This window comes from Odontesthes bonariensis, chromosome 7, assembly GCF_027942865.1.
Source record: "Odontesthes bonariensis isolate fOdoBon6 chromosome 7, fOdoBon6.hap1, whole genome shotgun sequence".
NCBI classification, from domain to species: domain Eukaryota; kingdom Metazoa; phylum Chordata; class Actinopteri; order Atheriniformes; family Atherinopsidae; genus Odontesthes; species Odontesthes bonariensis.
Window position 1 is genome coordinate 12789380 of NC_134512.1, and position 26043 is coordinate 12815422.

Genomic DNA, 26043 nt, shown 5'->3' on the forward strand with positions numbered 1-26043 from the left:
ACAATGTGACTATCTGAGGTATGATTCAGATGCTACTCATGTGCCACCAGATAAATAGAGATAAGGAGCTTCCCAGACAGGTCTTTACCTCAGAGCTATCACAGAGCAGGAGTGATTGGGAAAAGACGTGACGTTTAGACCTTTCTCTCTGCCTGTGTCTATCTAATGGAAGTCAATATTAACTTTTTTGGAGATAAATTGGTACTTTAATACAACTTTTTTTTTCGTACCCCTGGACTGGTCAACAAGACCTCCAACTGAAACGGTCATATAGGTAGTTTGTTCAGATGGAAATACTAAACATGAATTTTTTTCTATGTCAGAGCAGACATCGTTTCAAGTTTTTCATTTAATAAGCCACAAAGTCCTCATAAGGAGGAAAGAAGGGGGTGGATGGAGCAGCCAAGCACTGCACTTAGAATGGTTATGAGATAAGAATTAGCCCAACATACACTGTCAATCGCCCTTTAAGAAAACACTTTCGTCACCTCTCACTTGGGCTTGGGTAATAACAACACTTTGTTAGGAATAATGTTGTTACTTTCTGGTCAGCTTTCAAAAATATCATCACTGGGTTAGTTTGAGAAAATCAAAACCTTTCTTAGGACTCTACAATCATAGTAAAAACATTATTTTACAACACCATAATGCCCTGGATGCAACATGCGGTTGGCCATATCTCCCTTAAAGCTGCAGTCTGCAAGATTTGTTGTTGTCATACGTAAAGTCCTACTTTTTGGGATTTTAAGAGTTTACATGATCTATCAGAACGCTTGAAGTTGAAAACGGTGACCTCCGTAGTCGCAAAATGCAAGAAATGCTTATTTTTTAACCGAAAAATAAAAAGTTATTCAACTTCCTGTCCCGCCCCTTCAAAACACATGAGAACTCGTGCACGTCTACGGGCATGCCAGATGCGCTTACACGACTCCTCATTCATCAACTCACCTGTCATTTGCGATCATGGAAGACACAGTAAGTAGACTAGCCCGTAATGAAGTTCAATAGTCCAGATAAATAAGCGTGGGGACGAGCCTACCTTGTATCGCGCGTGCACAATCGGTGATTGACAGGCAGCAGAGCCCAGCTCGTAAACCTGATTGGTTACCTTTTACCGGTCCGGTCTGCAATTTTGTAAACAAACCTGCTGGCTTTGGAGGGACCTAGCGGGACATATAGGGGACCTAGAGAACTCATTTTTTTTTGTATTGGGGTATTTAATGTACCACTTTCAGAATCCCCGGACAGTTCCAGGCATTATGCTTGAAAAAGAGTTGCAGACTGCAGCTTTAATGAAGAAATTCCATAAAGACAGTCTTAAACTGACACTTTTTACTTTACTCCCATAAATCACAGTGGTAATAAAATAATGTGACATACTTTACTCTCAGCTTTATTCCATTTTATCCCCAAAAGGCTAAAAATTTAACATAAACCAACAGTGAAGTTTTTCCTTTTAACCATGACAGCAAATTGCCCTGAGTCAAAGTACTGAAACCACAGATGCACTACTCTAACATGTTCACATCTGCCATTTTTTGAGGGTTCTGAGCAAATTACATTCATACCGCAGAGCACATTGGCTAATTGGAAACCTCAAATTAAATTTTTCTTTACTTCTCATCTTAAAATCAAAATCAAAAGTCAAAGTCAAATTTATTGTTATAGCACATTTCATGTATAAAACAATTCAAAGTGCTTTACATAAAATAAAAGCATTGCAGTGGGGAGTGGAAGAAGCATTAAAAAATATATAAAGGAATATAAAAAGAAATAAATAAAATAGTTAAATAAAATAATTTTTTAAAAACAAGCACCAGTCTAGGTGAATTAAAAGATACAGATTTCGTGCAGATTTCATGCAAAGACACATGAGAAAAGAAATGCTTTTAACCTTGATTTAAAAATGTCTACATTTGGTGAAAGTTTAATCTCCACTGGCAGTTTGTTCCACTTGTTTGCAACATAACAGCTAAATGCTGCTTCTCCATGTTTAGTCTGGACTCTGGACTGGACCAGCTGACCTGAGTTCTTGGATCTAAGAGCTCTGCTGGGTTTATATTCTCTGAACATATCACAGATGTATTTTGGGCCTAAACCGTTCTGGGATTTGTAAACCATCAGCAGGCTTTTAAAATCTATTCTGTGACTGACTGGAAGCCAGTGTAAAGATTTTAAAAGTGGTGTGATGTGTTCAGAACTCTAAAACTCTAGCGGCAGCGTTCTGGATGAGCTGCAGATGTGTAATGCTCTTTTTGGGAAGTCCAGTTAAAAGAGCACTACAGTAATCGAGTCTACTGGAGATGAATGCATGGATGAGTTTCTCCTGGTATTTTTGGGAGAGGAAACCTTTAATTCTGTTGATGTTTCTGAGATGGTAAAAAGCTGCCTTGGTGACAGCTTTGATGTGGCTGCTGAAAGTCAGATCTGAGTCTATCAACACTCCAAGGTTACAAACTTGGTCAGTGATTGTAAGGGCCCGAAAAATTCCTGATGCCAGTGAGCTGTCAACTATTTGTAGGAGATCACTTTCTACCGAGGTAAAATCAGTTTTTAAAAAGTCGGATGGTATTATGTCCAGAGCGCAAGTTGTTTATTTCAGATGCCAAACTGTTTCCTCTAGGATTTTTAAATCAACAATATTAAATTGTGACATAACGTCAGAATTATTTTTAGGTTTTAGACACAGATTAGTTTTCTTGTTTGTCTGTTTGGCGTGAATGTTTTGTCTAATTGTTTTGATTTTTTGGATAAAAAAGTTGGCAAATTCGTTGTTTTTATCAGTAGAGAGAAGGTCTAGGTTTCTTACCCACAAACCAACATAATTCAAACAAGTATGTGCAATTAATATCTTCACCTCCTTTTATCAATCTGTCCTGAACATCACCTGAATCTCAACAAGCAGGTCTAATTAAATCAAGGGTTAAGAAAATGAAGAGAGGCACATCTGACAGCAGAGATCATGATTGACGATCCAGCCCATCTTTAACTGCAATGACTCTGACAAATAAATACTGTGCTGTTGTATATATTTTGAATAGCATATGTAATATATGTTTGCATATGAGTCTATATCCTTTACATATACTATATCTTGAAATATATTTACAAATATATATCAGTGGATAGGACGATGAGTTTGAAAGAAATTTGCAGTTTGTTGTGTTTTCTTCATGCACCTTCACAGTCCAACTACTAAATGAATCACTCAACAACTGTGTTTGTGTTAGACTTTGAGTGATTACTGCACACATATGTTTCTTGTTGACTTTGTGTGTTAACAAAGCCTTGGAAAACCTCTCTGGTAGCTGAATTGACCAGAATTCCATGTGTATTTTTGTTTTTGTTGCACTTCCTCAACAAACTCCCAGTTAAAAGAAACTTAAAGAAGTTTTGTTTGTGGGTGAATGTGTGTTTTTTGCCTGCCAGCTCGAGCAGCCTGGTCGACGGGAGGTCTGAGGGTGTAGCTAGCAGGTTGAGCAAACTGCCCCGTGTGAGACCTGTGTGTGAGATCTTGACACTGAGCACAGTTGGATTGGCTGTTACTATAATACAGACATGGCCCGGGGGCTGAGGGGGCTTGGCTTGGGGTCGCATGATGCTCTGCCCAGGCGTTTACATGCTCTGTAGAGAGGCTGTCTGTATACCCAAGCAGAAGGGTGCTAATCCTTGTCACAGCAGCGATGCCAGGGCCCCCTCTCCCATATAAGTGTCTCTTATGTAAAATGATGGCAATTTTCATTCTTTTTTTTTATGTGAGCTCATCATTTGAATCTTCTGTGTTTTACCTTTCTTCTTAATGCCTCTGCAATTTCATTTTGTAATGAAGGGACAGTGGAATTTAGTTATTTAAGCTAATTGGTTTGGAAAAATATCACTCCCTTTGCTTTTGTGTTCTACACAAACTTATCCACAGTGTGCTGCCGGTCCATGACTTGAGTTATGAGTCACGTTGCAGGTGTGACTGAACTGTGTTCATTTATGTTATGTTCTGCCATTCTGTTTATGGCAGACCGAGATCAAGTTATCATACCAACATATGTCTATGTCTTGACTTCAGTGGAAGAGCAGGAAACTGTACAAGACTGTATCTCTTGGGGCTTGCGTGTAAAGAGTATTGTAAAGTGTATTTCTTGTGGCAAGTGATGCAATCTATAATAAAATGTTATAAATAAGTTAACTATAATATAATCATAAACCCCCTGCTTTTACTATAAATTGATACAGAAGTGAAAGCCTACTAACAAAATATGTAATAGTACTGCCAAAAGGTTTTTTTTTCCACATGTTGCACTTTAACGCAAAGAAAAATTATTTTTGTGATAACAAAATAATGTTAAATGTTTCCTCCAGCTTTATCCCCAGACCTCACTTATCTGTGTCTTTTTTGGGGCCTAGCACCGAAGCTGTGGCAGCTCCTAGAACGCTATGGGGTAAAGTTTTGAAACTTGGCACACACATTCAGTACAGTCCCATGGTCAATGTCAAGAATTATCATGTCTGTACAGGGAACTCTCTAGCGCCACCAATATGTCAAAGTTTGAAGTGCATTCACCTGGACTCGTTGGTCCAAATTTCACAAATGAGGCATCGTTGGAATCCCTGGATCAAGACGAGTTCAACTAATCATATGACGTCATTTGCGCCATATTGGATTTCCATGGGACTTCACACTTAGAATCTTCAGACCAAGCCACACAAAAGTTGTCATGTGGATTTTTTAATTTCGCTTCCGTTTGCCCGTAGTCAATCAAACTCGGCGGCGACGACGCCAAACAGGAAGTGCGGCCATATCTCTGCGATGCACTGATGTTTCGATGCCAAACTTGGTGTATGGACTCATGATGCCTTCCTGAGCAGCCATAGGCTTGCCTGCCATGCTGCTAGGCCCCCCCTTCGCTGCTTGCAGTTATATATATATATATATATATACATATATATATATATATTTTTTTTCATTTCTTAATTTGATCATATATTTTAGTGGGATTTCCCAGGGGGGGAAATTGATAAAAGGGAAAGATGACCAAGTTCAACTTTAATTTGAAAATTCACAAATCCACAACTCACATTACATTTCAGCTCACTCTCTCCTTCTTCTGTTTTCTCTGACTTCCATCTTTCCATTCTGCTGTAATGAGCGGCTGTAGCTGCAGGCCTGTCCGTGCTCTTTTAATCCTTCCTTTCAGCTGGAGGGCCATTTGGAGCACAAGCACCCAGAGCCTGTTCGTGAATTTAATTAAACATTCTTGGTGTTGCCGTTTCACTTTGCACTTTGCTTCCTTCTTTTTTCAGACATGCACACGCATGCATATCCACACAGACACACCGTCTACCAAAAATTTGCACCTACACTTTTGCTTCACCTCGTCCAGTTGCTGCCTTCAGTGTACTTATGACATCAGATATCTCTCATGTCAGTGTGTGCTCCTTACCCTACGTCCCCAGTGTTGGATCTTGTAAACACTGTGTTTTCTTCTAACCTGTAACCTGTAACCTGTAACGTTTCAGGCTGTGCCTGATGCCTGTCTGTGTGGCTGATACATTTAGTCATATGACACTCGCTTCAGCTATTTTAGATTTTATAACAAACAAATGACCAAAAGTTGAAAAGAAAATTCTATAATTTCCCCAGTTAGTGAAGATCAGGCCATTTGAACACAAGTCAGTCATTCCTCATTTACTCAAATGTTTATTTAATGAGTGACACCTTATAGTTGAATTTGGAGAAGATTCAGCGATGACCAAGCTCAGACATGATAGTGTTGCAAAATGGCTCTGTTATTCCACTACTTAGTGATTGGAGGAGGGCATAGTTACTATTTATTTGACTGTGAGGAATTTGCCTCAGGTGAATCTGCAATCTCATATAGCTAATAAAGTCTGAAGTCCATAAATCAAATCACTGCGTTTTAACCACATCTATACCCATGCTTAACGTGTTGCACAAAATACCGATGAATGCATTCTGTTAAAGGTAGGGTAGCAGATCCTGGATTTTGAGTCCAGCGAAGCTGCATTTTGAAAATACACAGGTCAAAAGTCCCAACCCCTTTCTTCAGACTTCCCCCCGAAGCCACGCCTCTAGAGTACATGAACGCGCAATGCTTGTTCACGAGCACGAAGGTGCACGAGCGCTGTTCTGACAGCAAGCATCGATTGGTTTGGCTAACTTTTGCTAACTTTTTCTCATGGCGGATTCACAGGTAAGAAAATACCTTTCAACATCATAATGAACCGTTTAATAATGCTAGGTGCTAGCCAAGCTGGCTCTAGTTTAGCTTCCTGCCAAGCTTCTGGGCATGCGTAATTTGTTCACGAAGAAGGATACGCGCACAGGGGGAAGGAGGGGGAGGGGGAGGGAGGAGCAGATTGCAGTTTGATAGACGCATCAGAATCCAATCATCGTTAACAGTCCGTTCAGTATGATTGGATAGTGTTTTTCCTGGATTGTTCGTTCTAGAGGCCACTAAAACTTTTCATTTTTGTGTCAAAACTTTTAATTAATTGGCTGCAATGGGGGTGTGAAGAGTATTTCAAGCAACATGAAAAAAAATGCTCCAGAAAATAAACCCCTACCCCACCTTTAATTGAAAATTCATGTAAACCCTGCGAACAAATTTTCTCCAAACTCCAAGCTAATCAAGAGGTAGCAGAGGACTTCTAATGTCTGTCATACATATGCAAAGAATTGCACATCTATACATGCTCCACATAAACATTGTCTTATCAATTAAATAGTGCAGAGGGCCAGAATATACAGCTCTTGTTCCCTTCACTGTGAGTGTGTGTTATCTTCCCTGGACTAACACAGGCCCTCATTCATTCTCAGGGCTTTATAACTGCCCAAAGAAAGACTAATTTGGGTGGAGTTTTTTTTTTTTTTTTTTTTGACGGCTGTATGGGAGAGCTGTATTGTTTGTCTAATCCGCAGTGACTGGGAAGTTGTACACTGTGCAAATAGTGCATATTTGAGCAAGTAAAGCCCCTTCTGCCCCAAATGTTGAGATAAGCATGGGGCTTGGTTTTATCCATAAAGCGTTGTCTGAACTGTCTTTTTTTCTTTTCTTTTCTTTTTTTTTTAAGCCATTTTGTTTTCCATCATTGATGCATACTGACAGATTTTGGTGCTACTGCAGAGACAGTTGTGGAATCCTTATCTCACAGCACCATAGTTTATCGGTGCTTGTATCTGCAGAGAAGCGGCATGAAAACAACTGTGACAGTTTAGTGGAGAACAGACAGTAAAGAGTGATCATGTTAAAACAATAGAAAACAGCTTCTAGAGGACTAGATTTTCTATCATCATTGCCCCCTCTCCCTATTTGCTTTCCTCTTCTCTTTTTATCTTGTTCTATCTGAGTTGCATGCTTAAGAGAGGCTTTGAGATTAAAGTTTAGAAAAGCACCTATGAATTCAATTCTTTTTGAGTAGTTATGTATTGCTTGGTAAAATTATGAATGCCTTCCATGAGTGGAGTTGATGAGGTCGATATCCATCAGTTATCCCAGAGAGAATGCGGAATAAGAGATGATTATAGTGTGGTAATGATGCATTTTTTCTTTGAACTCCTGCTTTATGGTAAGTTAGAGAGGGTGGTTTTCACTGTGCAGAGCAGATTGAGTGCTCTAGAGGGGACATTGAGTTTGTGTGTTTGACAGTTAGCTGGCACACTAAGGCTTCAGTGAAACGTTCCACCTTGTTTAACGTGAAGCAGCCAGGCCTTGGGCTACATGCAGAGTGTTTTGACGATATGTCAGTGTAAATCTAAGGGTTCTGACGTACTGGCTTCTCCACATCTTCTAGTTTCCTTTTACATTGCCCGAGGCTGTCTTTTCTGTCCTGCCCACTATTTGACTTTCAGATCAGTCAATCTATTGCATTACAATAGCAATAGTTTTCAAACACTGCAGACGTTGTGGCTTGGAGCACATGAGTCAAATAAAGTGCACCAAAAGGTTTGATAAGGAGTATGGGACCAAGAGCTAAATTTGCTGTTTATTCTGTGGTTTTTTGTAAAGCTCAATACATTCAGACAGCTGCAGCACTTAGTGCCATTGTGTTACCTTTTGAATAATTGCGATAGATCTCTGTATCAGAACTTTAAAGGCCGTGTGTAGCCCAAGCCTTTCCTAATCTCCCCGTCATCTGCATAGAACTGCATAAAAGTACTGCTCACAATGGCTGTGCAGATCAACACCAACAAGGCTAACTTGTCTAACAAAGTAATGCTTTATTTCTGCTCCCCTTTAAAACACACAAGCTATAATCTACGGGGGGGAGTGTTTGGATTTGAGGTCTGAATATTTCAAAAGCGTTGCTCCCCTTTCTTCCCCTTTTGCTGTATTGAGGAATTCCCTTATCTTGCCTCTGCAGTGGCGTAGCACAGAAAAGAGCAGGCCGCTTCATTGTCAACCCCTTAGAGTTCCAGTCTTGTTTGATAATATTTTCTGTGGGTCACTTGACATCCCCCTCCTCCTTTTTTTCCAACAACCCTCCACCCCCCTCATTGTTTGCCTCTACCATTATTCCTCTAACCAGATTCAGGGTGTTTTTAGGGTGTTTAGATGGGGGATGGTGTGATTTTTAAGAAGTGGTTTGAAGGGAGGATAGGGAAGTTTGTCATTGGTTTGAAAAGTGAAAGGATTCAACTTGCTAGTGGCAAGCAAGGGTGAACCTAAAAGTCACAGAACCATATGGAGCCCCCTGACAATCAAATTACGTTTCTCTCATCTCTTCTTCCTCCCCCCTTTCTATTTAAAAAAAAAATTCTTAATGAAATTAGTGAAGACCTTTGCATTTTCCATCCAAAGGCAGCGAGGGCATCCTGAAGATGTGACCGAATTCCACCGCTCCTAATAAGTTAATGAAATACTGAGATCTTATTATGTCCATTGTGCCCGAAAGAATTCAAGGGAAAATGCCTTACTCTAATGCTGGAAACCCTTAGAGAGTCAAATATTCCAGACTTCTATCGAGACTTTAAAGATTCTTAGAATTCACAAAAGCACAAAAGAGGATAAAGCACACATTGTCATGCATTTTAATCACAATTTGACAGTAACATAAATAGTAGCTTTTTATATTAATATTAATACATATTAAAAATAAATATATATGTATATATAAAAAAGCTCTTAACTTCTTCTGATACAATTTTTTTCTGTTTTTTCAAGCTGTAATAACCTGACCATCCATCAGATGGTTTGTTTCACAGGATTCTCTCATCATTGTCATCTCATGACTCTTGCAGTCTAGAATGATGACAGAATAATAGCTTTTAATCAAGGATGTTTCCACCATCTTCTGCAGGAACTACTTCCATTTGCCATGGTTACAAGCTTCATCCATGTCATTTAAATGGCAAGGTGACTGGAAAATAGCCAGGGGGTATTTCATGGGACAGAGGGACATGCACATGCTTTGGGGCAGAACTCACACCACAGTCGATGCCTGGGTGGCCAATTAGCAAAAAGGAAAGAAAGACCCTGTGCCATCAACCAATGGCGACTGGGGGAGGAAAGAAGGGTGAAGTTTTTTTTGTCTGTGTTCCTCTCCCTTTCCTCCCTCCCTCTGTTCCTCTTTTGCTCTCTAGCTCTGTCTGTCAACTTGGTGTCCGCAGCAAAACTCAGTTGGAATACCCAATGAGGATTACCAGACCGGTAGAAGTGGGATTTCTGGAGTTGTGTGTGTGTGTTCGTGTTTATGTATGTATGCATGTCTGTGTATGTGTGTCTCACTTGTTTGTGGAACAAAAATGTCCTAGTGTGTCTCTAGACAGACATTTGGCTGTGTCCCATTGGGCATAGAGGATTACAAACCCTCTCTTTGCCTCTTCACACTGGTCCACAGTGCTCCAATCCCCCTGACTAATGACCCAGTGAGACACATTCATTCTGTCAAATAGACATCAGATCTGGGCTCATCCCCGATATATCCTCTCACTGAACATTAAACATCAAGGGGCTGATCACCATGAAACCTATCACATTTTTGGGTATTTATTGTGCATCTGTATCAATTAATGGTTTCACAACCTTAAACAAGTTGCAATATGAAATTTCTATAAAAGGCCTGTTGGTATGTGAGGCATATCAACAGACATAAGGATGTCTTTAGCAGAGAATAGTCGAAACTTGATCTCAGAAGTTAGTAGCTGAGTTGCAAGCCCTTATGCGCTAGTCGCTGTGCGGAAGTGTAAACTAGTTCACTTCAGTTACTGTTCAGTGTTGTGTGCTCTAATGTCCGGTGAGATCAACAAGGTGGAGGTTTGAGTTGTGTTGCTCCCAGGCCTGCTCATTAATGACTCGAAAGGAGATGGGGTGTAAGTGAGACCTGTGGGAGCCTGTCCTCTTCTCTCCACTCCTTCAGCCTTTATCTGCTCACTCTGCCCCTCCAGATATTCCACTAAACTGATCCTCCCTGACGCCAAGCCAGTACACGAACTTGCTACCCCCAGCATTACGACCCATTTATACAAATCATGGCAGAATGGAATGCTACCAATGATAGAACTTAAGTGTGGAAAAATTGTTTCAGTCTGAGGGTAAATTTTAATGTAGCAAGGGAACATTGTTATTCCTTTTACAGTTTTTATATAGTCATTTGTTGTAGCAGGAGAAACAACTGGGCTTTACAATCATGTTTGACTTAAACATTACTGGTGATTCTGCGCAGAATGATCTCATGATGCCATCTTGTCCTGCATGCTGCTTCAGATGCAGAGTTATTATTAGCCGACCTGCAAAATCCCAATTAACCTTTTCAACAAAATAGTTGTAAATCATCAAATGTATAGCTGCGGGGTGTTCGCTTGTAAGTGCAGCATGTGGATGTGTGTATTGAAATCAGTGTGTCAGTGCTTTTGCACAAGCAGCCTGTTTTAATGACTCTGGGCCTGTTGAAATTGAGAATAACTAATGAGTGTGCACCGGTGGCTGTGCATACAGTTGTGTGCAAGCATGCAGCTCTGTGAGTGTCTGCGTGCTCGGGTGCGTGTTGAGGAGCGCAGGCCTGGAGTGGGGTGCTGCTACTGCTTTTGGGACTTTGTGGGTCTCTGTGAAGCGGGGTCAACCTTGTGGGGCTCTCCTCGGGGGCCCAGACAAAGCCAGTGCAGGATTATCCACCCCAGGACAAAGTGTGTGATTTCCATGAGAAAAGAGTCAGCTCCAGCCCCATAGCCAAGGACTGCCAGGCCTGCTGGAGAGGTGGGCCGCCACTCATTAGCCGCAGGGAGAAGCCGTATGCATGCGCACACTCACTGCCCTACACGCACACAAGAAAACACAATGACACAGACGCACATAATGACTTGCATGCTCATGCTGTTACTCGTGTGTACAAATGCTGTTTGTAGCTGTTGAATGCACAGGTTTACAGATGTACAAACTTTTCTTAATGTCTAGATTGTGATATATGAACTTGAGCTTATTCTCATAAAGTGTTCCATTGTTGTTGTACTTTAAAAGAAATGGAGCTGTTTGACATGCAAAAGTAGCACTAATTTACGATTTATTCAAGCCTAAATGCATGAATGTTATGATCATTGAATATCCTCTGTACAAATTCAAATTTACATAAATCAGTATTTTATTATTATTTATTTCTTTGTTTTGCTTGTACAGTATCAGTTTTACATATATTGGATTTCATCAAGCTAATCTTCTATGATTAGAGATTTAGATGAAGTTTTAATTTAACAACACTGGAGCATTAGTAGATACAAGTACTTGGTACTTAGATGTATTGTGTATGTTGTGTGTAATTTCTACATTGTAATATGTGTTAATGCTGTTTAAATAGTAAAGGAGATTTTTATATTCCAGTCATGATGCAAGTCATCTCTATGAAGCAAATAAGTCCTGCATTTTCCGGAGTATGTGCTCCACAATGCACAGACTAACGGTGTCCCGTCCTGCTGCGATTGCCCCTATAAGTGCCACAGGTCTTTTGTAGAGTTTGCATCTTAAGCTCCTCATCAGTGGATCTCCCACCTCTTCACTGAAGAGTCTCTCCGTCTACCCTGGATTAAAGGGATGAGCTGATACTCTTCTATCTCCTCTTCCCTCGCTCCGTCTCCCCAGAGGAGGATGAGAGAAAGATGCCTTTTGTTGGTGGGAGGCAGCCCACTTGAGATGAGCTGGAGAGGGTCTGTACGTCGGAGGTTTGGGGGTGGAGAGGTACAGAAGGAGGAAGGATGAGAGACGCGATTATTGACGAGGGAGATATTTTTCAAAGACGTCTACCAGGCAGTATCTCAATGCATAGGCACTAGAAGACACAGGTACTTTGTAACAACTAATAGAGTGAGTGATAAAGAGTGTATTGTTTTAATTGGGTAGCAGCTCCTGGTCACCGGGGAGGTCAAGAGTTCGAGCCTCTGCCACTTTGACCCCTCACCGTTACAGCACTTTTTTGTCTGAAGCCTCTCTTTTATATTTCTGTCTTTTACCACTTTTGTGCAATTTTACAACCTCTTTGTTTCTTCATTGTTCGGAGGGGTAGAAGCAACATTGAGAAGGATGGATTGACACATGGAAAAAACACATGGCAACAGGCGTGTTACTGAAACTTTCTTCACTTGCTTTAGTCTTTTAATCCAGTTGCAATTTTTAGAAACATTCTTCATTCTAGCTATCTTCTGCTGTTATTCTTAGTCATGCTCCAGTAACTTGACATTTATCTTCTTCCATCACTTCCTTTCTTCTCTTTTTCTTCTCTTCTTTCCGTCTCCAGGGTGGGAGACAGGTCACAGCTTTAGGGGGCGGGCAAACCTGTCATGTGTTGCTTTGTCTCAGTTTTCTCCAGAACATACCACTGCAAGTTAACTTGGCAACAGCCTTTCTGTTTTACCACATTACTTTAAATTGGAGAAATAGTAATGTTCCTCCTCAGGCCAATATTCTCCAGTGACTCCACAAAAGGTCACTTTGACTTTTAATTTACCATCCTCTGGGTATGATTCATGATTTGCTCTTTTATAGGGGCCTGTTGATGTTTATATTTGACTTCTAGAGCTAAAATAAATTAAAACGTGATTGAACACTCAGCTATTTATCTACCTGGAGATGGCTGCCAAGGCACTATTCGCTGAAACAGGAGTTAGTGGATGTCATGAGAGAGAAATGAATCCTCATGTGCAGCTCTATAAATATTTGACTCTCCTTCCTCGAGCCCTCACCGTGAAAGAGGCGCTGCCTAGTCCTGCTCTCCTTACCAGAGGGAACAGGGTGGCAAGTCGTCTGATTAATAGACTTACAAAGAACATAGATCATGTTTTTTGGGAGACCTGAAAAAAGTTTGGGCCAATCCTCTGTACCCTGCAGAACATCTTATTCAGCAGTAAATTTGAGCCTGTTTTCAGTGAAACATTGTGCAGGTAAAGCATGCCCTGCTTCTTTCAACATTCCTTTAAAGTAGCTTGAAAGCTATTTTCTCTCACTGCCCTATGTCTTTGTGCTTGAGTTGGTTTCCTATTCTTAGCGATAGACAGGAGAAGATGGAAATGTTGGTATTTTTTTGTTTGCTACAGTTCCTTCCAATTACAGGTCAAGCTAACTAAGCTCTTCTCTGAAAATGTGACTCAGTTGCTTGTTTGGTTATTTGGCCTCTTCTATTTCTAGATACCCAGTTAGGAAACATGTGACAGTGTAGCAAGTAATGCAAGCCTTTACAATTAAATCATAAATCACTTAACTCATATTCAAATTAAACTCCAGTTTGTCAGCTAATAGTGTTCGTTGTCCCGAGACCTGGGAAGTCTTCAGCTGAATATTATAATAACCAATATGAGCAAGACTTCCTGTTCTGTGTTCTGTTCATTGTTTGAAAGCAGATAGATATAAAAAATCTAAATCATATTGTCAAAAGATAGCTGATTATTTTAAGATTGCATTCTGTCCATGACGTTGATGTTTTTATGCATAAAATGTGATTGGTCAAAGTGACTCTGACAATAAATTTAAAAAAAAATAGTTCCACTTTTTCCAAATCTCTGCAGATATCTGTTTAAAGACCTGCTCCAACAAGTCTCTACAACAGTGTGATGAGTGGAGCGTTGTCAAGTTTGGCCATTCTGACTTTAACCCAGATTCCGAATGGACATATCTGTGGGCAGACAGTTTGAAAAAAAACATCTGAGAATTAATCTAAGGGTAATATGAGGAGAGTAACAAATTATACAGGTTTACTGAGGTTTAGCTGCCTCTGTCAGTTGACAGCTGAAAAAAATGTGTGCATTTTTTCTTTAGAAAATGTTTGCAAAATGTTTCCGTATGATGGGTGTCTGTTGTTGTGTATCACTCTATGAGATCATTGGTGAGTATCACAGATGGCCTAAAGCCCGCCTGTGACATTACTCATTTATAATCATCAGAGGATGGTTGCAGCACCCCTTTTCTCTCTGCCTTGCTCACCCCCCCTCTCTGTTTCTTACACACACACACACAAAAAAAAATACAAAAATACACACAAACTGGATTCTACCTAGCAACAATCACACCCAAATGGCATTCTATCACCCTGTGGTTCAACTCCAAAGTAAGGGGGATTCATTAGGAGGAGGATGTTTCAGATTGATCTGGCATCTGTCCACCAGGGGGACTGCTTGCCTTTGCTGATCAGATATTATGGTCACCACAGCATTATTTCACTGTAGATTTTCGGATTTGGCTTAAAATGTTTTAAAGGAATAGATCATTAATAATTTGCAATAAATAGTTGCTACGCAGACTTTTCCATTTTAAATTTGCTGACGTATTTAGTGTTCAGTTTCTATTCTTAAAATCAGTTTGAATTAAATATCTGTCTCACTATTCAACAGTTTGCATGTTGAATTTGAATTCCCCATGTAAGGGAACTCAACAAGCTGTTACCCCCATGTCCCCAAACCAACCACCCACCCAGTCCACCATCCTATCCATCAACGCAGCAACCAGTGATCACTGAAGAAAAGGAATCAGCTCCTTCTGGTGTGTTCCCTCGGCCCATTTAGCATAGGTCCCCACCCCGGTGCCTTCAGGCATGGCTCTGTGCCCTGACAGAGGAGTCTGGGGGAATGCACACTCTGCTGAATGCCTTCTAATGGCCCAGAATGGTCTTTAATAAGCTTGAGGATGCAGTGCTCCGTATGGTGTTGTTCACCTGGGAAAATCACAATCTGTGCACCGTAGAACCGAACACAGGCCCAAAACGCGCACAACTAGAAAAACACACAATCAACTGACTTTTTGCAGCCTCAGCACACTATTGTCCCCAAAGTGAATGGTGCTGGAGCATGGTCAGTCACGGTTTCATTAGAGTGCTGTGAATTGTAAGTCTGCTTGTGAGTGTTTCCAATTTTGTGCTCATTGTCTCCAATCTTCCAGTAATTCCCTTGTCTTTATTTCATAGCCTGAATTTAACATTGCCACAGAATAAATTTAGCATTCAATTGAAAACTACTTTAGTCAATATATTGAAATAGATAACATTCCTCATGGTGGTGTAATTCCTTAATTAACAGAGATGGTTTCCTTTTTTCAGCCCCCTGACCAGTCTGTTGTCTGCTTCGTGAGTCTCTGGGGTATCATAAACCAGCACACTAAATTTGGACATTCTGGAAAGCCCTTTCCACTGACCAGGGCTTCCTTCTTATTAGTAATTCCCCTCTTTTGTATCCTTTCCTGCATAATCCTTCTGCAATCTCCTTGGTTTCATTTACCTACTTGTTGAACTTGATCATGTTCTTTATTGCACTTCTTTTCTTTATAGAAAGTTTCTTCTATTAGAAAGTTTGATAGGTTTGTGATAGAATATCTGTCTTTTCCCAACCATGTATCCATATGTCTAGACTGAAATAAGAGGCTACTGTGCTGTCATATTTACAAAAACTTGGCTCCATCACAGCGTATCAATCATGTGATAGAGGACAGGACTCTAGTAAGTGCAAGAGGAGAAGGTGTCTGTGTTTTCACTGCTGAGATGGACAGTGTTTAGTAGGTGTTGAGTTTCAAATGTTGGGACGTCAACCATGTTTTTACCAAGAGATTCACCAGCATGTTTGTTTCTGCTGTTTTCATTCCCTCAGATCCAAATAATTTTCTTTTTTTTTAAAGTGACAGTCGTCACACAAAAAAATCAACCACATGACATTTTTGTCAGTTGGTTATTCTAAGAAACACTTCAGAACAGTTATCAGAATTCCAACAGCATGTTGACATCCCAATTAGAGAAGGGATTTCCCCGGATGTTCCTCGCAGATGCAATACCCTCTCATGTTCCACTTCTCTACTTCCCTACAGATCGTGCCAGCTTAAAAAAAAAAAGGACAGTGTTTTGTTTAGACTGTTTTGTCTTAATGACTTCGTTATCATTGTGTTTTTGTGGCAGAGGGACTACATTAATGAATTTCATGTTGTTCAATGAACAAATGTAATCTTGAATTTTCATCTGCAACATCCATGATGAGCAATGACAGATTCTATCAGCAGAGGGTGGACCTCTCTCTTCCTTGGACCACAAAGGCGACAGAACACAATCAACAGAGGGGCACCTGCCATTTACCAGTATGCTGCGCTCCTCCGTTTGGCTTTTCTGGCAACAGACGTCTGTCTGTCAGCATAAACTATGCTACAAAAAGGTTTTTCTCTTTTCATCTCATTCTGTGATATCAGAAATCCAATCTTGAGTAGCAGTATCACAGTTGAGTGCACATATTGCACACAAAAATTCAAAGGCAACTTTGATGTCAACCAATGTTAATCTCCTACTTTATTCATCTTTCTTTAAAAGTTCTCTGCAGATATGCTCTTGGTCCCCCTTCACACCTGAGTTTTATGGTTCCACTTCACAGAGTAAAAGTGATCAGGTTAGTAGAGCATGGTGAGCCTCGGCTTGTGGGCCCCTGAGTCAGGAGTTTGGGGCCCTTGCTGCTCCCTGGAGGGTGTACCCATGGACACTAGGGGAGGGACAGGGCAGCCCCCTTTGACAGCTCAACACACAAGGTCTGCTGGTGACCAAGGGGCCATCTAGGGGGCCTTAACTATACTGCTTTAGATGGCACCACACCCTGGTTCCATCCCCCAAGCCCCTGGGCTGTTGTTTCCTCAGAGAAAAGGGTGTGTTTGCAGGAGAGACCAGGCGAAGACAGGCACGTCCTGGGACAAAAGGCGGTCCTTTGGCAGAACTGTTCTGCATGGTAGCGGCTGTATTCTTCTCCCCTTTTTTTGCCTTTTCTTTTCTTAGAGTTGGCTGCCTTTGTGGGAACATGATAGAAGTTGGGGGGCAGATATGATGGATGGAACTTGGGGGGCATGAACGAACTGAGGAGGGGGGGCACAGAATAGAACAGGATAGAGGGGCCCAGTGTCGTGCTCCCTGTATAAGGGGAACGTGCGAGGCATGGGGTGGCCTTTGGGACTCAAGCTGGGCGTGTACCGTCTCTATGCTGCGTGTGTTTCATTTTGCAAAAAGTGGGGTTGGATGCTGGGGGAGGGGTGCAAGCGCAAGTGTGAAGAAGTGTGATAAAGGCATGCAGAGATCTATATATGTGTGGATGGGAATGTACATGCAAAAGTTGCGGTAATTTGGGAATTGCAGCAGAAGGTAGTATATATTTTGGGGAAAAAACAGCCTTTTTACACTTTGTGAGGGTTTAGCTCCCCTGCTGAATTGGCAAAAAAAAGTCCCTCACAAGCAAATTAGTTTTCAAGTTAGAAAAAAAAACAACTCAATATTGAAGGCATGTAAATCAGCATAAACATAGACATGTGTTCATCTGACAGTTGAATTAAATTGATGATATTTTGTTGGGGAAAAAAAGCGGGCAGAGACTTGTGTTATTGCACTTGTAATGAGGGTATGTGTGCACGAGTAGTAGGTGCTGCTGAATGTGGAGCTCAGCTCTCTGGGGGTATAAAGACAGATGAGGGTGCGGAGTTGGGATGAAGCCACAATATTTCATCAGAGACAGTATAGGACCAGGACTGGATAAATTGTTTAAAATAATCATCATACGACTGTCCTTTGACCAACAGCGGAAAATACCACACACATGGTACATGAAGTTGTCATCAATTCTGAAGCTTCACGTTGGTCTCCCTCTGCTCGTGTGTCTTTTTTTTATGTACAGAATCATCTTATTGTTTATTTCCCTGCATCATAGAATGCTATAAAAGAGCATTCTCAAGGGATTACCCTCCTCTGTTGTCCTTCTTACTGCACCTTGCGCTGTGGAATGTCCTCTGAGCAAATCAATGGCAGCTTTTTTCTTGTGTCACTTCCCTCTCCCACTGTCCACCTTGCGATGTGGAATGTCCTAATCCATAGAGATACAGGGCAAGTTCTTATAACCCTAGGACACATTTGAGCAATTTGCATTAAAAAAGACCCTCCTCAACCTAACACAGCTCAAATGAAGAATATCTCGCTATCTCTTGGTGCCAAGACTAATTTAATACCTCTGTCAACACAATCAGCATTTGCTGCTCATTTATCTGGAAGTCCAATTATTTTTTTTTCAAAATTTGTTTGAGGTCCTTTATATTGCTGTTGAGGTCACTGAATGGAGCATTAGGTCCAGCAGTAAAAATAGCTAATAGTATTCCTACTGTAGTCCATCAGATTAACTGGAGCTTTTTGTTGACCCATACAGACCACCTGCTGCATAACAAAACGCCCCTACGTCACACTCTTACTTGCCTTTCACCAAGAAAGATTGCTAACCTCCTCCTTCTGCATCAAAGACTGGTCAGAGAGAAAGAGAAAATCAGGACAGACGTCAATCTTCTGCCCATCACATACCAATCAGGACCTGGCAACCTGCTGGCATCCCTCTTGAGGGCTGAGATGAGTGTCTGGCAGCATGCTGGTTGTCCAAAGCAGGGAGGCTGGTGGCTGTCACCCAGTGCCCAGAGAGAGACATCCTCTTAGGACTGGACAAAGGTGGCTGGTCCTCAGGGATTAACCATTAGCATGCTAGTTTGTGTGTTTAACACTGGCCTCAATGGAAAGGACAAGAGCCAACACCCCGGTCTTTTCTTGGGCAGGGAAGTGTTACTGTTTCAGCTGCTAATGCTTGTCTGACTTTTGCATATGTATGCATACATGCATATAAATATATATATATGTATATATATATATATATAGCTAATGTTATGCAGTAAAGATCATACATTTCAGATATATTTTTCATGTTGTTCTAGTAAAAAAGATGACATATCAAAACACCTTTACCCCCTAAATCTCTCTAAAAAATTATGTCCAATTTTAAGGATTTACCGTTTATATTTCCGTCTGGCATACCAAATATGCATTATTAATCTTAATATGACATGGAAAAATTACTTTAAACACATAGATGAGAAAGACAAACACATGAACTAATATCTGTTCCATTCTAGGATTCATGCTCCTGCGTGTACAAGACTAAGATGAGGAATTTGAAATGGTAGTAGAAATTAGGGCTGAAGTTCACATTTAGTGAAAAACCTCACTTCCTGAATGTTAATTTTAGATATCTATTCTCTGAGGTGATCATGGTCCTTTTTTTTCTGTTTGTGTGTTAGCTTAATGATGTGGAAAGAGGCCTGTATGGAAATCTGAATTTGTGATTGTCGACAATGATTGTTTTGTGAGTATGTATATCCATGATTGTGTGAAATGCTCCTTTTTATTCCTGCTGCGGCTGCTGTGTGTGTGATTATGTGCTCAGCCTTGCTGGATGGTGGCTGATAATAACACAAGAGACCGTGTGTTTGTGAATCTCTTAGTGGAGGAGATTCCCACCGTGCTCAGCGTGTCTGGGCTCTGTGTGTTTTTGGGGTTGCACGCGTGACTCCGCCAGCTGTTCTATTCTCCTGTTGGCCCCCTCAACCCTACGCAGCCCTTGTGCCTCGCCGACCCCTCCTTCCCTCAGAGGCCTGCTCTTCATCTGATAAGGGCTGCACTGGCCAAACCCTCAGCAGAGCTCCTCAGAGCTGCTCCATGCTAACAATACACCCTCCTACCCCTTCATGCTCACACCATTTACATGTGAAAACACTGGGTCTTATCTCAGTTCACTGGAGCAACGGCACAACAGCCAAGTAAAAGTGTGTGTTGGTTTATATGTGTGTGAGAGGCCTTGAGAAAGCTGCATGAGTCAAATCAAAGTTAACTGTTTATGTGGACAGGTATGTGTCTTAAACTATATTTATATCCCTGCGTGAGTTTCATCTCTCTTCCTTTTCTTCCTAAAGAGAAACTTCACAAAGAATTTTAAATATACTGTATCCTTAGTCTCACTCAACAATAGTTGAAATAATTAAAGGCTTGCGCCATATAGTGAACGGCTATAGAATGCAAAATCAAAGACTCCCTAGAGAGAAAAAATAGTACCTATCCTCCATATCCTTGGACAACAGCCAGGGGGGTCTGTTAACAATAATTTTGATCTAGAGGAACATCAATGTCAGCATTCTTTTCGCTATTATAACTAATAACCTGTCAATCAAGATACCAGTTGTACTACTCACCTCATCAATATTAGCATTTTCCTCACTTTTCTCTGCATTAATGCCCACAGGTCCACTGAAGTTAACTTCAGTTAACTTAACGGCAATATAACATGACTGATCAATTAACACGGTGTTGTGCAGTGTACATAGAACCATCATCCACCCAATTCACCAGCTGCCATAAAGAAAGGGACTGGGACAGACAGCGAGAGAAGTGTGTAGGCTTTTAATTAAACTCTGTGTAGTTAAGAGCTTGGGCTACGCAAACAGGGGCCTCCAGCATCAGAGTTTAAGATGAGGTAACGGAGAATGGGGTGTCAGGAGAAAAGCGGCTAAAATTGGAAGGGGGGGGGGGGGGTACGGAATGTAAATGAGGGATGTGTGAGGGTGTGAAGATAAACGATGAGCAAACTGGGATGAAAGGTAGTAGGAAGGGATGGACAGGTAAAGGGCAGGGAAGGACAGGAGTGGGGATGGGCAAGTGCTATCAAAGATGGTATCATGTTATCTGATGTGACATAATGTGATGCGGATATTGGGGTGGAACAACAAAATGAGATGTAGGGTGTTGGGAGGATATTACAATGAAAATGGTGGGGAGCTGCAGAGATAATATTTATGCATTCGCTAAATTGTGTCCGATGCGCGTAGATAGTTGTCATGAATCCAAAACATCAAATTTAAGTTTGAACATTAATACTGTAAGAAAAAGTGTGTTCACAGATATAATGTAAAAAGTGTGACAAAGAAAAAGATACAAGAATAAATTGAAACATGTGCACACCACAAAAAAAATCCAACAATGTGACAGGACAGAGCAGCTTGGAAATCAAGCAAAGCTTTGCTCAGCTTGTGTTTAGCAGTGACACTGTGACACCTATTGATGGAACTTTAGAACTGCATGGCCAAATTCAACAGCCACTCAATTGCATCATCAGTGACTGGAGTGAAACATATGAATACTTTTGAACTCACAAACTTTCCCTATAAATGTTTTTACTTTAAATAAAAATCTGTCCGACTCTCTGACACCATAAGGATTCATTCAAGTGCTGCACTTAAACACAGTTTGCCTCAGCAGCTGAGGGGGAAATATTGTGCTTTTTACTACTAAAGTTATGTGATCGAAATATCAACGTCTTACTTTGCACTTCAAGAACTTGGACCAAATTTGTTCAAATTTAACCTGTGCGCATTTACAAAAAAAAAAAGAAGAGGAAAAATGTGAAACCAAACATTTATTTAAATCCAATGTCGATACTGCAACAACATAATTTCCCCCTTGATTACTGATATGGTATTATTCAATTTCACTGAGTCTCACTTTTATACATGTAGCCTTTTCAATGAACTAAATGACAGTAATATGGATATTTATTACATTGTGATATATTAGTTTTACTTTGTTCCCACTTTGAGCCTCTGTATGACCTCAGATGATATTTGTACAAAATGTTGTAAAAGTCTTATAATAGATTACCAGGAAGAATCAGACACCGAGATCAGAGTCAAAAATTTGTTTTACTTACTAGATCATTGTGGACAATTCACAAATATTGGACAACAAATCAGAGAAGATTAACTTGACTAATTGTTCTTTAAATCAAAACCAAGATATAAACACTGATGTCAATTTGTCAAGAGTTTTCCAGCAAACGGCGTAAATCCTGTATAACTCAACGTGTTCTTATAATGACAGCACAAACACACAATTGTTCCTTTGGTAGGTAATATATTGAGAAAGGGGTAATGATTATCATCTTTGGTTCAATTGTGTTTCGTCTTTTTCTTTTTCTTTCTGCACCTGCATTATTGCTACCGTCTCTATGGAAAACAAAACAAAAAACGTAAGATGCAAATCACAACTGCATTTCATTTTTACAAATTCATCTCTCACTTAAAACATTACGTAGCGCTCTACTTTAAATAGATTTCTTAGCCTGCCTATCTCACATTTACAGTGTTAAACACACCACAAAAGAACAAACACAGATCCTTCAGGTTTGCATTACATCAGTAACTCAGTCCAGTCTAACACTGCTGAGGAGGATTTTTTTTCCTTTACAAATGACACACAGCTGTAGTTATATACATCATTTTGAAATTGAAAGAAAAAATATACTTTGTCTATAAGCTTACAGGTTAATCTCATATCAGGCTGCTGTTCTTGTTGGCTTTAAACAAGCAGTTTGTGCCCAGAGATACATAACACATTCTTAACAAAGGCACCAGCATAGAATAAGGCCTCTATTAGATCCTGTGTATCTGTTTTGTTTGTCTTCACCTAAGAGAATTATTGGTCTTCAGATACACATAAAAGAAAAGTGATTTTAGCCAACAGGTGCGGCTCTTCTGGTTAGAGGAATGATTTAAACAAACTCAAGGTAAAAACTTAGCATCAATTAGGAACATCTCAATGGTCCTTTTTCACATGTTAATCTGGAATTTAAATTAAATGACACAAACACTGAACAAGACAAACAACCTCCATCTTTTAAATAGGTTTTAGTTTATAATCCTACTAAAAGGCAGCAGAATATTAAGTTTGTCTTGCCAAATCATTAGTTCATTACACATCAATCCCCGCCGCTGCTTTTCATGGTTGTCCGTTCAATTCTAAAAAATGTGCAGCAGTGACTCAACAGGTCTCACTGAATCAGATATTTGGTTGTTTTACAATTCAGTCACAATAAAAATCTCAACGTGTTTAGGAAATTCTTGGAGGTGTGAAAATAAAAGCACAGAGGGGAGTTTTAGGAATCGCTGCATTACTTAAACTACGCCCTCCAAGTGCTGCAAAAGTGGTTTTTTTCCACAAAAAAAGAACCATATAACTTTAAACTATGGTGAAACAAGTTAGCACATGTTGATGAGAGACTGGTTACCATTTCCATCAGTGGCAATGCAGCTCATGGTCACTGGTAGGTATCATCAACACTCTTTCTTCAACTGGGGCACAGTTCAACTGAGTTGAACGTATTCCTAATCAACCAATGAAAATGTAACAGACTAAGTTGTAATGTCAATATAATGCCAGCAGGGGAAGCAATCACACTATCTCAGTCTACCAGCAGGTGCTGGGCTCAGACTGGTGCCTCAGCATGCTGATGCGTAGGCAGCCAGTTGAGGACACTTTAAAGTCTTTCACTGCTCACTGAATTTCCTCAACTAGGTCCTTTGTCTGTCCTATAGTCTCACATGGCTCTACAGCCTGATTCTTGAGTCCTGTAGGCTCTCAGTGTTACCAGTCTACAAGAAAGTAGCTACAGCTGGTCCGACTCTTCTCCGGGGCTGACACTCTGCTGCTTGCCCGAGGCCACAGTTATGGATGTGGAGGGTGCAGACAGATGAGATGCTGGGGGGCTCACGGGATCCTGTGGACCATCATACTGAGGAAGCTCGCCATCAGAAGGATGTTCTCCATCTGCGAGGTAAGGAGGAGGAGGGAGATCGAACCAGGGGGGTCGACTATAGAAACAGAAGAAACAGGTGATATAGTCATGTCTAAGAAAATAATGCAACTGAGTAAGTTCTCTGCGCAAACCTCTTTTCCTCTTGCTATCAATAAGCCCAAATTTGATATTTTGTAACAGCAAAGTGACCGCTTTCACCAAGATATTACTCCAAACAAGTACTTTAGAGCAGTGTTTCCCAACCCTGGTCCTCAAGGCACACTGCCCTGCATGTTTTCCATGTTTCCCTGCTCCAGCACACCTGATTCAAATGAATGGGTCGTCCTCAGCCTTCTGGAGAGCTTTAAGACCTGACCCAATTATTTGAATCAGGTGTGCTGGAGCAGGGAAACATGGAAAACATGCAGGACAGTGTGCCTTGAGGACCAGGGTTGGGAAACACTGCTTTAGAGTAATATCTCACTTTAAGAAATGTTTTCCACTTTCTGCTTTCTTTCATCAGAGCAGATTTTAAAAGGAAACATCCTTTTGTTTTGTAAAACCTGACCACCAAACACAGTATGGGGTTAAATTATTATTCATTCCAAATTGTGTAAAAACACCATTGACCACTGACGCTGACAGATGGCTCTGACCACCACCATTATACTTGACAGTACATTGACAGGAAACTTTCAGCACCACTCTTTCTTCTATTGCTACAAGAAAAAGATTAGAAAATGTCTACACAGCTGGTAGAATATTAATTCCCTTCACCTGACATCCAGAACAGCTTCTGAGTATGATGGAGGTGAGTCCATGGAGAGTGTGGAGGGATAAGGCGTTCCAGACAGGAACTGCAGCGCTTGAGTAGAGGAGTTGTACTGGCCTGCCGCAATGGGAGAGCCGGGGGAGAGACCTGGACCTCCGGCACGTACGTGGCCTCGGTCCAGGATGACCAGACGGGACAAGAGGAGCGGCTGGTGGTGATGGTGGTTATGCGAGCTCCCTCTTACACCTCTTGGCAACAGGACGCTCCGTTTCCTCTGGTGATGAAGGACCAAGGCCAACAGAGCCACCACCAGGACGAAGATGACAGCGCTGCCGATGACGGCATATGTGATGCTGGGATAGTAACGAAGACGGTAGTCCAGCGTCACAAAGTCCTGGCCAGGAGTTTCTGTAAGGGAGAGGGGAGGGAGAGCAAATTGAGGATGGATAATGTAGTCAGGTGGGGACGGGGAGGATGAGTGGTGGCAGTGGACAAACAGCAGGGAAAGGAGGAAGGAAAGATTTAGAGGAGGAGGCTGAGGACACAGGACGATGAGCTGTAGAGTTGCAGAGCCAGGGGGAATGGAAATGAAGTGATGGAGACAGGCGTGAATATTGAGCAGTAAATTGTTTTCATGGGGAATGAGCTACATAAAAGTATTTGAGAAACATATTCTGAGAGCAGCAGCCTCTCATGGAGTTTAAGTGATACATCATATAACAGCAGCCAGACTCTCCCAAGGACCTCCATGAAACAATGAGGACAAATCAACCGTCATGTATAAGTGCAGAAGCTAATTCTGAAACCCCAGTTAAAAAGCAGAGAATTCCCTCTTTTAGTATGCAAGAAAGAAAAAGAACAGTGAGGCGAAATGCTTCTTTGTGAAGGCAAAATGGCTGAGAGCATTTTTAGATAAAATGTAACTTAAATCGCTCTTCGTTAAAGATGAAAGAAGGCAAAAGGAACACCAGGGCCGTCACACATTAACATGTTTGTCACAGGGAAAGGAGTCTGCAAACTGCAGTACTCAGAAGTCCAGGGAACTTAATGCCCACGATGAGAACTGTGGCTAGTAACAAACGCAAAGCAAGCCGACCTAATGCCTGAAATGAGGAAAAGGACAGCTGTAATGCCAGAGAGCACTGCAGCTTAATATTCCAGTTAGGATGAGGGAATAGCACTTAAATATTTCTGCTGACTGATATCACAGTGTGAGAATTTCAATAAAGGCACTTGGGATGGGGCTCATGTAAATGGCGTTTCAGCTTATCAGCTGACAGCACTGTTGTATTAAGAAGAGAGGAAGAGAGAACGGAAGAAATCCCATTTATTACTGAGCTGCAGAAAGGATGTGCTAATGAGGAATGAGCTACTAAAAAGTGTTTTACACTTGCTGTTTCAGTTC

At 41.0% G+C, this 26043-nt stretch overlaps 1 protein-coding gene across 2 annotated transcripts in view; it reads right to left on the reverse strand.

Annotated features, from left to right (window-relative positions):
* Positions 1 to 21976: 21976 nt before the first annotated feature.
* The window catches only part of ldlrad3 (low density lipoprotein receptor class A domain containing 3), a 92821-nt gene continuing 88754 nt past the window's right edge, over positions 21977 to 26043 (reverse strand). For both annotated transcript variants that reach the window (XM_075470931.1, XM_075470930.1), the window contains 2 exons: positions 24644 to 25046; positions 21977 to 23942 (listed from right to left, as the gene is read on the reverse strand). In XM_075470931.1, coding sequence (XP_075327046.1) covers positions 23738 to 23942; positions 24644 to 25046 — 608 coding nt within the window. In that variant the 3' untranslated portion in view covers positions 21977 to 23737. The remainder of the gene's footprint in view (positions 23943 to 24643; positions 25047 to 26043) is intronic.